Source organism: Cnephaeus nilssonii, assembly GCF_951640355.1.
Source record: "Cnephaeus nilssonii genome assembly, chromosome: 7".
Lineage (NCBI taxonomy): Eukaryota > Metazoa > Chordata > Mammalia > Chiroptera > Vespertilionidae > Cnephaeus > Cnephaeus nilssonii.
This window is the reverse complement of record NC_137078.1, coordinates 101821356-101833965: the sequence shown is the minus strand read 5'-3', so window position 1 is coordinate 101833965 and position 12610 is coordinate 101821356. Positions and strand designations below refer to the sequence as shown.

General features: G+C 67.5%; 1 protein-coding gene across 4 annotated transcripts in view; it reads left to right on the top strand.

Moving 5' to 3' along the window:
• The window catches only part of PRDM16 (PR/SET domain 16), a 278461-nt gene that overhangs the window by 245105 nt on the left and 20746 nt on the right, over positions 1 to 12610 (top strand). For 3 of the 4 annotated variants that reach the window (XM_079777319.1, XM_079777317.1, XM_079777320.1), the window contains 4 exons: positions 1241 to 1388; positions 1637 to 1790; positions 7355 to 8759; positions 11080 to 11167. In XM_079777319.1, the coding sequence (XP_079633445.1) occupies positions 1241 to 1388; positions 1637 to 1790; positions 7355 to 8759; positions 11080 to 11167 (1795 nt within the window). The remainder of the gene's footprint in view (positions 1 to 1240; positions 1389 to 1636; positions 1791 to 7354; positions 8760 to 11079; positions 11168 to 12610) is intronic. The other variant, XM_079777318.1, reaches the window with a different exon arrangement.

The following is a 12610-nucleotide window of genomic DNA, read 5'->3' as shown; positions in this document are numbered from 1 at the left end:
GGGCCGGCCAGGGCCGCTTCTGGAGAAAGGTCCATGGCCAGAGTGGGGCCAGCACACCCCATTGCCCCGGGCTCGGTGGAGCGGCCTGACTGTCCGGTACACGCACTCCTTAGACAGCGGCAGGAGAGGGAAGAAGCCACCCAGGGGTCCCCACCCCGCCCCAGGCGCCACCCACTGGCCCAGGAGGCCTCACAGAGAGAGACACTGAGTGGTGGACACCGTCCCTGGAGCCGGCCCCAGTGGCCCTTCCCGCCCCCAGCCAGGCAGGGTCAGGGCAGTGCCGGGGGCCTCCTGGGTCCGAGGAGGGACACGCGGTCGCAATGCTCAGGGCCAGGTAGCCTTTTCCGCGCAGGCCTCCTCCCGCCTCGGGAGTCTCCTCCCGGACAGGCCAGCCCAGGCAGCCGCAGGCCCCTAACTGGCTGTGGGATCGCGGGCACTGACCGCCGGCCCTCGCGGCCTCCGGGCGGGGAACCCTCTGCCCCGAACAGATGACAGAAAGCCGGCATTTAGGCAAGTCCCGCCAAGGCCCCGGGTGGTCAGCGCTCTCGAGGGTCCCTGTTTCCTTTACATAAACACATAAATCACAATTAGCGCCGGGAGCAGGAGCCGGCCGCCGGCCGCGAGGACCAGCGCTGCCGATCGGGACGGATGGCTGGGCGCGTAATTAACGGCCCGTGATGTATTGCTTCTCGCTCATGAAGATTAACGGGCGGACCTGGGCCACGGGAGGCAGGGGTCCCCCGAGGGTCGGGCTGCTCGCTCACCGGGCCCGGCCCTCCCGAGCAGCCGGGCACCACCCTTCACAGCCGCTGAGACCCTCCCTGCACCCCGGCCCCCTCCGTGTGCGCAGCGGGCGGGGAGCACCCTGCGGCCACTCGGGGGGCCTTGGCTTTCGTGTGCCCCCCCCCATGCTGGGCTCATGGCTCTGTTGAAAGCTCTGACCCTTGTTCTCAGGCCCAGGGTCAGCTTCAAGGTTAAGATTGTCCAGAAGGGAGTCCAGGAAGTGTGGGCCGGGGGCGCCCTGGGGTGGTTTTGGACAAGGGCCGTCCTGCCCCTCCACCCTGGACCTGTCCCGCCGGGGAGGCGGACAGACGGTGCACAGCTCGCTCTGATCTGCACGGGGCGTGCTGGGGGCTCAGGCCGCCGAGAGCAGCCCCGGGGTGCCGGGCCGTCCCGCTGGGCAGGGGGTGGGCAGAGGGAGGGCAGGCTGGCCAGCAGTGACCTCTGACCTCTCGCACAGCCTGGAGCAGCACATGGTCGTCCACACGGAGGAGCGAGAGTACAAGTGCGACCAGTGTCCCAAGGCCTTCAACTGGAAGTCCAACCTCATTCGCCACCAGATGTCCCATGACAGTGGCAAGCGCTTCGAATGTGAAAACTGCGTGAAGGTAACGTGCCGTGTGTGCCCGCCGCCGCCTCGGACAGGCTGGTGACGGGACTGGCGGGGACAGGGCCCCGGGGGGCAGACCTCCTCCCTCCAGGCGGCCCCGCCCCCACGATGGGGAAGGAGAGGCGGGGGGCCAAGCCCCCCAACCCGAGCAGCACGTGTCCACCTTCGACTTCCCCTTTGCTGGCACGGGGTGGGCGGGGCCTGGCACGGGTGGGCGTGGCCTGGCCACAGCTTCTGCCTCCGCAGGTGTTCACGGACCCCAGCAACCTGCAGCGGCACATCCGCTCGCAACACGTGGGCGCGCGGGCGCACGCCTGCCCCGACTGCGGGAAGACCTTCGCCACGTCCTCCGGCCTCAAGCAGCACAAGCACATCCACAGCACCGTCAAACCTTTCATATGTAAGTCGTCCCCAGCTGGGCGCCCGGGGCCTGGGGGTGTCTTGAGGATCAAGCCAAGGCAGGGGTCCCAGGGGCTCCCCCCTAGGCAGGACCCCGTTGGTCCCGAAGGCTCCGATGCAGCGGGAGCTCCTGGGCCATGCGGAGCCCAGGCCAGACGCCGTGCGGCCGCCCGCCCGTGCCAGTGCCCGGCGCCCTCGCCTCTCGCTTTGAGCCTCTTCTCTCACCTCCTCCTCCACCTCCCCGGTCCTCCCTCACTCTCCCTGCGGAGGCCGGAGGCGGCGGCGGCTGCTAGCAAGGCCCTGGGTCCCACAGAGGACCTGGAGCCCGCCCTCCCCTCCCCTCCACACCCTCTCCCCGCACTCAGGCCCCACCCAGCCCGGGCTCCCGGAGGCACGCAATGCCAGTGATGCCCACCGAGTCCCGCTGGGGCCTGGGCGACGTGCCCAGACTGTCCGGGTGGCAGGGCCCAGTGAAATAACGGAGGGGACAGCGGTCGAGCCATGAACCCTTAGACAGGCGTGTGACAGGCGCCGAGCTGGGGTGGGGGCAGCGTAGGACTAGGAGGCTCTCGTGCCAGGAGGGCACCCGGTGGGCACTGCTCCACCCGTGCGAGGGGAGGCAGGCACCTGGGGGACGAGTCGCTCCAGCAGAGACTGAGGCGGAGGAGAGAGCGAGCGACAGCTCTGAGCACAGAGACCGCGGGGCCAGTGTGTCTGGGTAGTGAGTGATGGGGTTAATAGGAGGGGGTCAGAGGTCACAAAGGGCTAGGTCCCAGGGACCTCACGGGCCAGCCCAGAAGATTCCTCTCTGCCTCGCAGTGCAATGAGCAATCATTCACACCAGATAGTGCTGAGTCACCATTCACACCAGATAGTGCTGTCACCATTCACACCAGATAGTGCTGAGTCACCATTTCACACCAGATAGTGCTGAGTCACCTTTTCACACCAAATAGTGCTGAGTCACCATCTCACACCAGATAGTGCTGAGTCACCATTTCACGCCAGATAGTGCTGAGTCGCCATTTCACACCAGATAGTGCTGAGTCGCCATTCACACCAGATAGTGCTGAGTCACCATTTCATACCACATTGTGCTGGGTCACCATTCACACCAGATAGTGCTGAGTCACCATTTCACACCACATTGTGCTGGGTCACCATTCACACCAGATAGTGCTGAGTCGCCATTTCACACGCACTATGTCACAGTACTCCTTACAAAATCCTAGGCAGCGGAGTCTGTACTATCTCTAATGACCGAGAAGGAAACTGAGGCTCAGGACAGTAAGGGGCCAGGTGCTCAAGGCCATGCTGCAAAACCCTGATTCTAGTTCAAGGGATCTGGCTCCCGACCGCAGGCTAGGGGGCCTGGGACATCAATGCCAGGAGGGGTGACACTGGGAGGGTGGGGAGTTGTGTCAGGATGTTCTCGCCATGGGGGGGGTCATTCCGCACGTGTGTGTGTGTGTGTGTGTGTGTGTGTGTGTGTGTGTACACGTGGGCGAGAGAGGCCAGGCGCCCTGCTCGCTGCCCCGCCCAGCTTCTAGCTGTTCTGCTGGAGGGGGCTCAGTCCCTCGCTCCGAGCCCACCAGTGTCAGCTTCCTACTCACACCACCTCCTCCACCCGCAGGTCCCGGGAGGGCGCTGAGCAGGGGTGTGAGGGGTGGGTGCCCTCTGGGAGGTCCTGGGAGGAGGCGAGCTGGGGGGGCGGGGCTGGGCCGTGACTTTCAATGGGAGGAGCGCGGCAGCACGTCCCCCGGGGAGGGGTGCAGGGAGCACCTCCACAGCCTGGAGCTTTAAGCAAACTCAGAAACGGAGAGCTGCAGCCAGGCCTCCAGTCGTTGCCCTCGGGCACGCCCCCAGCGCGGCGGCGACGTCTCCTGGGGTCGCCTTCATCCCTGAGCAGGAGCCGCAGCGCTGTGGGGGGCCAGGCCGCTGTTCCCGCTGCCGCACAGGCCCCCGGGGGCGGGAGGGCCTGGCAGCCGACAGCCCTGGGCATCAGCAGAGCTCACCACTTGCCGGCTCCATGCCCACCTTCCGCCTGGGCTGTAGGCTCGAGAGAGAGCCCCACCGGCCAGGTAGCGGGTGTGGGCGTTCCATGCGGAGAGGGTGGCACGAGATGGAGCAATCATTGGCTGGCCCTCCGGGCCACGCAGGGTCCCTGGGCTCACGGGAGCGGTGCTGTGGTCAGGTCTGGGAAGGCAGCTGCGAACAGGTGAGGGCCGTGCCCACGAGGTGGCGCGACGGAAAGCTGGGCCGCCCACAGCCAGGCAGGCACTGCTGTGTGCACGCGCCCACCTGCTGGGGCTGCACACCCGCCCCCGCAGCAGCACCAGCACCTGCCTGCAGCCCCAAGCACACAGACCGAGGCCACGGCACTGCCTGCTGGTGTCTCCTGCACAAGGAGCTCATGTGTGTGCCGGGCGTGTGCATGTGCATGTGTGAGAGACAGAATCTGGGCACCAGGGTGAACAGCCTCCCTGTGGACACTTCAGAAAAGGGCCTTATCTACGTAGAGTGAGTGAGTGTGTGTGTGTGTGTGTGTGAATGTAGGTGAGTGCAGGTATGTGCGTTTGTGTGTTATTGTGTGCATGTGTGTGAGTGCAGGTGTGTAGTGTGTGCCTGTGTGTGTGAGTGTGGGTGTATTCATGTGAGGGTATGTAAGTGGGTGTGTGCCTGTGTGTGTGTGAGTGCTGGTGTGTGCATTGGGGGTGTAGGTGTGTATGGGTGTGTGAGTGGCTGTGTGTATGGGGGGTGAATGTGATGTATGTGTGTGAGTGCTGGTGTGTGCATTGGGGGTGTGGGGGTGTGAGTGGCTGTGTGCGTGGGGGTGAATGTGGGTGTGTGCATGTGTGTGGGTGTAAGTATGTGAGTGTGTGAGTCTGTAAATGTGTGGGGGTGAGTGTGGGTGTGGGTGTAGATGTGTGAGTGGGTGTGTGTATGTGTGTGAGTCTGTGTGAATGTGTGGTGTGTGCGTGGGTGTGTGCGTGGGGGTGTGTGTAGGTGTGTGAGTGGGTGTGTGTATGTGAGTCTGTGAATGTGTGGGGGTGAGTGTGGGGGTTGCGTGGGTGTGGGTGTATGTGTGTGAGTCTGTGTGAATGTGTGGGGGTGAGTGTGGGGGTGAGTGTGGGTGTGTGCGTGGGTGTGGGTGTGGGTGTAGGTGTGTGAGTGTGTGAGTCTGTGTGAATGTGTGGGAGTGAGTGTGGGTGTGTGCGTGGGTGTGGGTGTAGGTGTGTGAGTGGGTGTGTGCATGTGTGTGGGTGTATGTGTGTGAGTCTGTGTGAATGTGTGGGGGTGAGTGTGGGTGTGTGCGTGGGTGTGGGTGTGGGTGTAGGTGTGTGAGTGTGTGAGTCTGTGTGAATGTGTGGGGGTGAGTGTGGGTGTGGGTGTAGGTGTGGGTGTAGGTGTGTGAGTCTGTGTGAATGTGTGGGGGTGAGTGTGGGTGTGTGCATGTGTGTGGGTGTAGGTGTGTGAGTGGGTGTGTGTGTGTGAGTCTGTGTGAATGTGTGGGGGTGAGTGTGGGTGTGTGGGTGTAGGTGTGGGTGTAGGTGTGTGAGTCTGTGTGAATGTGTGGGGGTGAGTGTGGGTGTGTGGGTGTAGGTGTGGGTGTAGGTGTGTGAGTGGGTGTGTGAGTGTGTGTGAGTCTGTGTGAATGTGGGGGTGAGTGTGCACATCCACACACGTACCCCTCAAGGAAAACTGCTGACGGGATGAGGCTGGGCCAGGGTCCCTCTGCACCTGACGGACCCGGGTCCCCCTCCCTCAGGTGCTGGTCCCCATGTCCAAGGGGCTCTCAGCCCCTGCGGGCAGCCGCCGCCCCGCACCGGCTCTGACAGCGGCGGCCATCCCGGGCCCAGGACCCGCATCTCCGGGACCTCAGTCCCCTCGAGACGTCTCTGTGGCCCCAGCGTCTCCGCAGCCCCCCGTGGTGGGAGCAGGTGGGGGGACCCAGCACGCCAGGCTCCCGGGCCCAGGCCCCTTTCCAAGCTCAGGGGGTGGCAGCCACTAACGAGGCACCGACACAGCCCGTCCAGGGTCAAGGGCACAGCGACGTGCCCCTTGTTTTGTGCAGCCAGGCCTGGGCTGAGCACGCCTCCCCCTCCCCAGAGCTGGGCGGGGCCTGGGGGTATTTATCGATGGCCCCTGCCTCCCAAGGGGCAGGTGTGGTTCAGGGGGCAGCCTCCCCTAGAAAAGGCCTGGCCGTGCCCGCCACAGGAAGGCAGCGCGGCCCCACAAACAGATGCTGGGCCTGAAGGCGCGGCCGTCCGGCAGCTCCCCTCCCCTGGCGGCGTGGCCTCAGGCCGCGGAAGCCGTTGTCCCACCGGGGCCGCATCAGGACGCATTGTCCTGCGGAGAGAGGCACGGGCGCGGTCCCTCCTGCGGCCGGAGCACGGGAGAAAGGGACGCTGGTGGCTGGCTGCCCCTCGGCGCACAGGCCACCGGGAAAATGGCCGCGGCGGGTCCCCTGGGCCTCTGGGGCCTGCGCTCGGCGCGGCCGGCACTGCCCTCTCCTGTCAAGAGCAGAGACGGCACGGCCTCCTGATCCCCATTCGGGGAGGTTCCCCTTTCCTCTGACGTGGGCCCAGCCCCCGCTGCAGGCCCTGCTGGGGCTCCCTCACCCCCACTTCAGGCCACTCCCCAGGCTCCCCAGCCCGGCGCTCCTGCGTGGGTGACCCCCTGGCCGCCCTCGCTGGGCTGCAGGTCCCGGGGCCTGGGACAGAGGATGGGACGGGCTGCTGGGACACGCACCATTGGAAACGGGGGGGTCTCCTGTGGGGGTCGGGATTCACCCTACACCGCAGAGCAGCGCCACCGATGGCCAGGAAGGGAGGTGGGTCCTAGGCGAGCCACATGGCTGCCGCCTGGCTCTGCCCACCTGGGGGGCGGAGTCCTTGCCCCCCATTACAGACGCAGGGAGGGGTGCAGGCGTGCGCTCCCCTCCCACGGAGCTGAGGACTAGCCTGGCTGCAGGGAGCACAGGAGACGCAGGCGTAGCCCCGTCCGTTCATGCTGGGGACAGGGCCAGCCCTAGGATGGTGTGCACATGTGTGTATGTGTGCACATGTGTTTGCAGGCACGTGTATGCAGGTGTGCACACACAATGCAACATATGCATGCACAATGTACACATGCTCACTGTGCAATACATGAACACACTTGTGTGCATGTGAGTGGCATTCACATGTATGTGTGGCATGCATACATTTGTGTGTGCTTGTGCACACATTCACATCATGCACCCATTTATGTACAACATGCACACACATGAACACATACCAATGCACACATGCATGTCATTTCCACATCTGTGTGCAACATGCACACACGTGTCTACATGCGTACGTAATACGTGTGCCTACAGGTGCACATTCTCACATGAACATGTGTGCATCGACACACTTGCACATGCACGTGCACACGTAGTGACATGCGTGTACACACATGCACAGGAGCACAGGCTGCTCCCATCACCAGGGACAGAGGCACCTCTCCTCCCCCCCCCGCCCCCGCGGCTTCCGGTCATTTCATGGCGTGTTCGCGTGCTCTCTGCTGACGCTGCAGGTGAGGTCTGCCACAAGTCCTACACGCAGTTCTCCAACCTGTGCCGCCACAAGCGCATGCACGCCGACTGCCGCACGCAGATCAAGTGCAAGGACTGCGGGCAGATGTTCAGCACTACCTCCTCCCTCAACAAGCACCGGCGCTTCTGCGAGGGCAAGAGCCACTACCCGCCCGGCGGCCTCTTCTCGCCGGGCCTGCCCCTCGCCCCCGGGCCCCTGCTGGACAAGGCCAAGCCGCCCCCCAACCTCAACCACGCCGGCCTGGGCTTCGGCGAGTACTTCCCCTCCCGGCCGCACCCGGGGAGCCTGCCCTTCTCGGCGGCGCCCCCGGCCTTCCCCGCGCTGACTCCCGGCTTCCCCGGCATCTTCCCGCCGTCCCTGTACCCCCGGCCGCCGCTGCTCCCTCCCACGCCGCTGCTCAAGAGCCCCCTGAACCACACCCAGGACGCCAAGCTGCCCAGCCCCCTGGGGACCCCGGCGCTGCCCCTGGTCTCCGCCGTGGGCAGCGGTGGCCAGGGGGCCCCGGGCGCCACGGGGCCCGAGGGGAAGTTCGAGGGCCCCCTGGAGGACGCGTACCCCGAGAAGCTCAAGACGCGGAGCAGCGACCTGTCGGACGGCAGCGACTTCGAGGACATCAACACCACGACCGGGACCGACCTGGACACGACCACGGGCACCGGCTCGGACCTGGACAGCGAGGCGGAGAGCGACCGCGACAAGGCCAAGGACAAGAGCAAGGCGGCCGAGGGCAAGGCCGACTTCGGGGGCGGCGCGGGGCCGCCGGGGGCCCCCGACAGCGTGAGCGAGGTGCCCGTCTTCTACGCCCAGCACTCCTTCTTCCCGCCGCCCGACGAGCAGCTGCTGGCGGCGGGCGCCACGGGCGACTCCATCAAGGCCATCGCGTCCATCGCGGAGAAGTACTTCGGGCCCGGCTTCATGGGCGCGCCGGAGAAGCGGCTGGGCGCGCTGCCCTACCACTCCGTGTTCCCCTTCCAGTTCCTGCCCGACTTCCCCCCCGCCCTCTACCCCCTCGCCGACCGCACCCTCGCCCACAGCCTGCTGGTCAAGGCCGAGCCAAAGTCGCCCCGGGACGCCCTCAAGGGGGGCGGCCCCAGCACCGAGTCCCCCTTCGACCTCACCACCAAACCCAAAGAGGCGCCCGTCCTGCCCGCGCCCAAGGCGGGCCCCGCGGCCGGCGAGGAGCAGCCGCTGGACCTGAGCATCGGCAGCCGCGCCCGGGCCAGCCTGAACGGCGGCGGCCGCGAGCCCCGCAAGAACCACGTCTACGGGGAGTGCAAGCCGGCGGCGGGCGACGGGCTGCCCAAGGCCTGCCAGGCACCGCTGCCCCAGCAGCCCGCCCTGCACTACGCCAAGCCGTCGCCCTTCTTCATGGACCCCATCTACAGGTACTCACAGGCCCTGCCCTCGCTCCCGCCCAGGGCCCCAGGGGGCAGCCGGGCGGGTCCCGCCTCCTGCTTCCCCCAGGGCCCCCCTCGGCCTTTGCTGGCTCAGGGCGCCCTCGCTCGGCGGTCTGTGCCGGAGCCCACACTGGCTCGGCCCGATCCTGGTGTGGGTGCCAGGCCGGGGCCACTTCGGGAGGCCAGGGCAGGGTCTCCTGGAACTCATGCTCCCTCTCGCTGACGGCCACGGGGCTACCCTCTGTGCTGCCTGACCCCCCACCCCCACCCCCGCAACCCCCCTCAGACACCACCCCAGGCCCCTGAGCCTCCAGCTGTCTTCCTGGACCAGCTCACCCCCCCTCCCCCAAAACTCACACCCGCCCTCGCCCTTCCCTCTCCCCAGGGTCTCTGCTTTCCTCTGGCCGCACCTCAGAGGCACAGCCGGCCTTCCTGGTGGCCCAGGGGAGTCGGGGAGCCCCTGCCCGCGGAGGGGGAGGGGGGGAGCAGGAAGCTTTAGGGCGGCACAAATCAGTGTCCCTTTACCTGGCCAGCCTCCCCGTGAGGGGCCACCTGAGTCCTCCCCGATGTCTGTTGGCCTTTGACCTGGGGTCTGTGAGGTGGAGGGTCTGACCCCCACCTGTGCCCCGGGGAGCCTGGCTGAGCCCCAGGAGCGGGCTGAGCACATGTGGGTCGGGAGGGAGCCGAGGTGCAGGCCGCGGGCACTGGCGGTGCAGCTGGCGCAGGCCTTGCCTCTGGGCGGGAGGCGTGTGCACACGCGTGTACACACGTGCCTGGTGCTCAGGGAACAAGGGCCGTGCGGCCACCCCGGGGCCCGTGTGCCTGCCGCTCGCTCCCGAGGGCCAGCGGGGCCGGGGATCCGTTCAGGTGAGGTCACACTGCTGAAGGACGTGGGAGACGAGCCCCGTCAGGCAGGGGTGCCAGCGAGGGGTGGGGCCCGTCTCCCGCCCTGCCCTCCATGCCTCCCAGGTCCCCCTCGCCAGCCTGTGGGGCCGCCCTGTGGCCCAAATCCGCATAAAGGCCGACGGGGTGGAGCCACGCCCAGCCCTCCTCCCATGTGTCCCCCCTCGGCCCTGCCACCAGCCTCCTGTCCCCTGGGAAGGCGGCCCCGGGCTCGGCCCAGCTCTGAGGGGCCTCGGCTAAGCCCTCGGAGCCGGTTCCACTCCCGCAGAGCCGCGCCCAGGGCTTAGTCTGTTCCCCCCGAGGGGGCCTCCCCAAGGCCTGTCCTGCGGCCCTCGCCCTCCCCCGCCCGGACCCACGGCTCTCCGCGGGGTTACCTGGGAGGCGCTCCTGCCCTGGGCTCCGGGCGGCTCTGCGGCCTCCTGGGTCGTCCCCGTCCTGCTGTGGCCGGCGTCCCGCTGGGCCCGGGAAGACACATCATGTAAAAGGGACGGGATTGGGGCCTCGCAGGAGCCAAGCAGGCCCCTGGCCCGGGATTCGCTCAGAGGGGCTGTGTCTCCCTGTGAAGAGGTTTCCCCGTTTAGATTAAATCTCAACCCCGAGGGGAAACTGAGGCAGGCGCTGCTGGGAAATGATGGGAGGGTACCTGGGTGAGGAGACCTGGGTGAGGGGGGCCTGGACGAGGTGGGGCCTGGGAGAGGAGACCTGGGTGGGGGGGGACCTGGGCAGGGGGCGCCTGGGTGAGGGGGGACCTGGGCGAGGGGGGAACCTGGCAAAGGGGGGCCTGGGTGAGGGGATCCTGGATGAGGGGGCCCTGGGTAAGAGGGGACCTCAGGGGACCTCAGGGGAGAGGGGCTGCTGGCCACGTCCCCCCTGCTCTGTAATGACCACGTGTCACGGCATGTGGCCGCCAGGGCCCAGGTGGAGGCTGTGGCCACAGGAGGCCCCGTGGCTTCCCCAGGACAGAGCCCGCTGGTCACTCGCCGGCTGGGCAGAGCGCCCGGTGCCAAGAGCCGGGGACAGGGGAGTCGGGGTGTCGGTGGCAGCCTCCAGCGTGCTCCGTGTTCTGCTGTGACCACCCCAGGGACCCCGACAGTGGACGGGGCGGGGCTGGTGCACGGGGCGTGAGGGGCTCCGGAGAAGGTCCCAGGTCCACGGTCAGCGATCGCACGGTCACGGACACCCCAGCTGGGGTGGGGGGCGCTGGGGAGACTGGGAGGGCCCAGAGCTGGTGAGGTGATGGGGGCACGGGAGGGAGGGAGCCAGGGCTCGGCGGGCACGCGTCGGTGAGACTCAGTGACCTGGGGCCACGGGAGCAGAGCCGCCGTGACGAGGCCCCCGTGACCGAGGGGCGCAGGCAGGAGCCCGCGGGCCCTGGGGGTACGTAACCCTCGGCGTTGCTGTCCAGCAGGGTGGAGAAGCGGAAGGTGCCAGACCCCGTGGGCGTCCTGAAGGAGAAGTTCCTGCGGCCGCCTCCTCTGCTCTTCCACCCCCAGGTGAGCTGGGCTGGGCGCGGGGCGCGGGGCGGGGGGGGGGGGGCAGGACCCCGAGGCCCGTCCAGGCCGGGCCACACCCCGAGGCGGGCGGCAGCCTCCCCACCTGCCTGACAGATGCCCGGGGTCTCCCTCGGACCACGCAGCGCCCGGCGGCCGGACGGGGTGAAGGGACACGAGCGGAAGGAGGTGGGCTCTGGTGGGGGCAGCCCCGCGGGGTCCTCAGAAGCAGCCCAGGACCCCAGCCCCCGGGCCCACCCAGCCATGACCCGGCTGCGGGAGGGGCGGTGGGCAGAGCTCAGAGGGAGTGAAGCCAAGAACATGAGTGGAAGGCTCAGCGGGAGGGGCACGGCGGGATGTGGAGGTACGCAGGCCTTTCTGGGGTGCACGGGCCTTGGGGTGCCTGACAAGAAAGACCAGGAGAGGATGGCCGTGTGTCCAGGGGCCGAGCGGGGTGAGGAGGCAGGCGCAGGAGACAAGCAGAGGGTCCCCGGGGGCTGGAGAGGGTGGGAGGCCACCCCCCAGACTGGAGTTTGGGTCTGGGAAGGAGACCACAGCCCCCAGGCCTGCGTCCGGCTCTCACGCCCGCCCCTCAGGCCTGGGCCTCCCAGGGGTGGGCACAGAGGGGCCACCGAGCTGAGGGGACCAGCAGGGCCGGGCGGAGGCCCTGATTCCCTGCCCCTGCGCCCACCTGTCCTCACTGCGTGGGGCCCAGCTCCCCAAAGCCACCCCCCACCCCTCATCCCAGAGGGTCCCGGGTGAGCCCAGACTCCAGACGGGCATTGTTCTGCTCGGAGCCCCGCCTCGGACAAACCCCCAGGTTGAAACCTGCGCCCCCGGGTTCCCAGCTAAACTTAGAGCCCCATTGTCTGCCGGGCCAGGGGCTGGGTTAACAACTTCCCCCCATTTTCCTCGGGCCGGCTGGGAACGCGGGCTGGGAACCGCGGGCCGGCCAGGCGCATCCTGTGTTTGTGTTTGCGGCGAGCTGGGCCCGGAATATCTGACGGGGCAGAGCGGGCAGGGCCGGCGGGACTGCGGCCTCGGAGACCCACCCAGGCCTGACCACCAGGGGCCGGGGGGCGCACTGGCCCCTGTCAGCTGGGCCCTGCCACCCCCCACCTGTGGGCCCAGAGCTAGGTGGGCGGCCAGATGGGAGACGACCAGGAAGTGACCTAATTGCATGGCCCGAGCCTCTGGCAGGGCGGGCGCTGCTGCCGTCACATCCGGGCGGCCAGGCCCGGGCCGTCCCTCCTGACGTGCGTGGGCAGCCCCAGGGCGCAGGGCAAGGAGGTCCTGCTGGCCACGGCCTCTCCCCGCCTCTGGGGGTCCTGGGGAGTCGAGTGGTGGAGAGTTCCAGAACCTTTCAAGACTGTGGCTGAAACAGATGGGCGGGCAGGGGGGCAGCAGTGTGTGTTCCAGGGGTCCCACTGTCCACGGAGGGGCCGG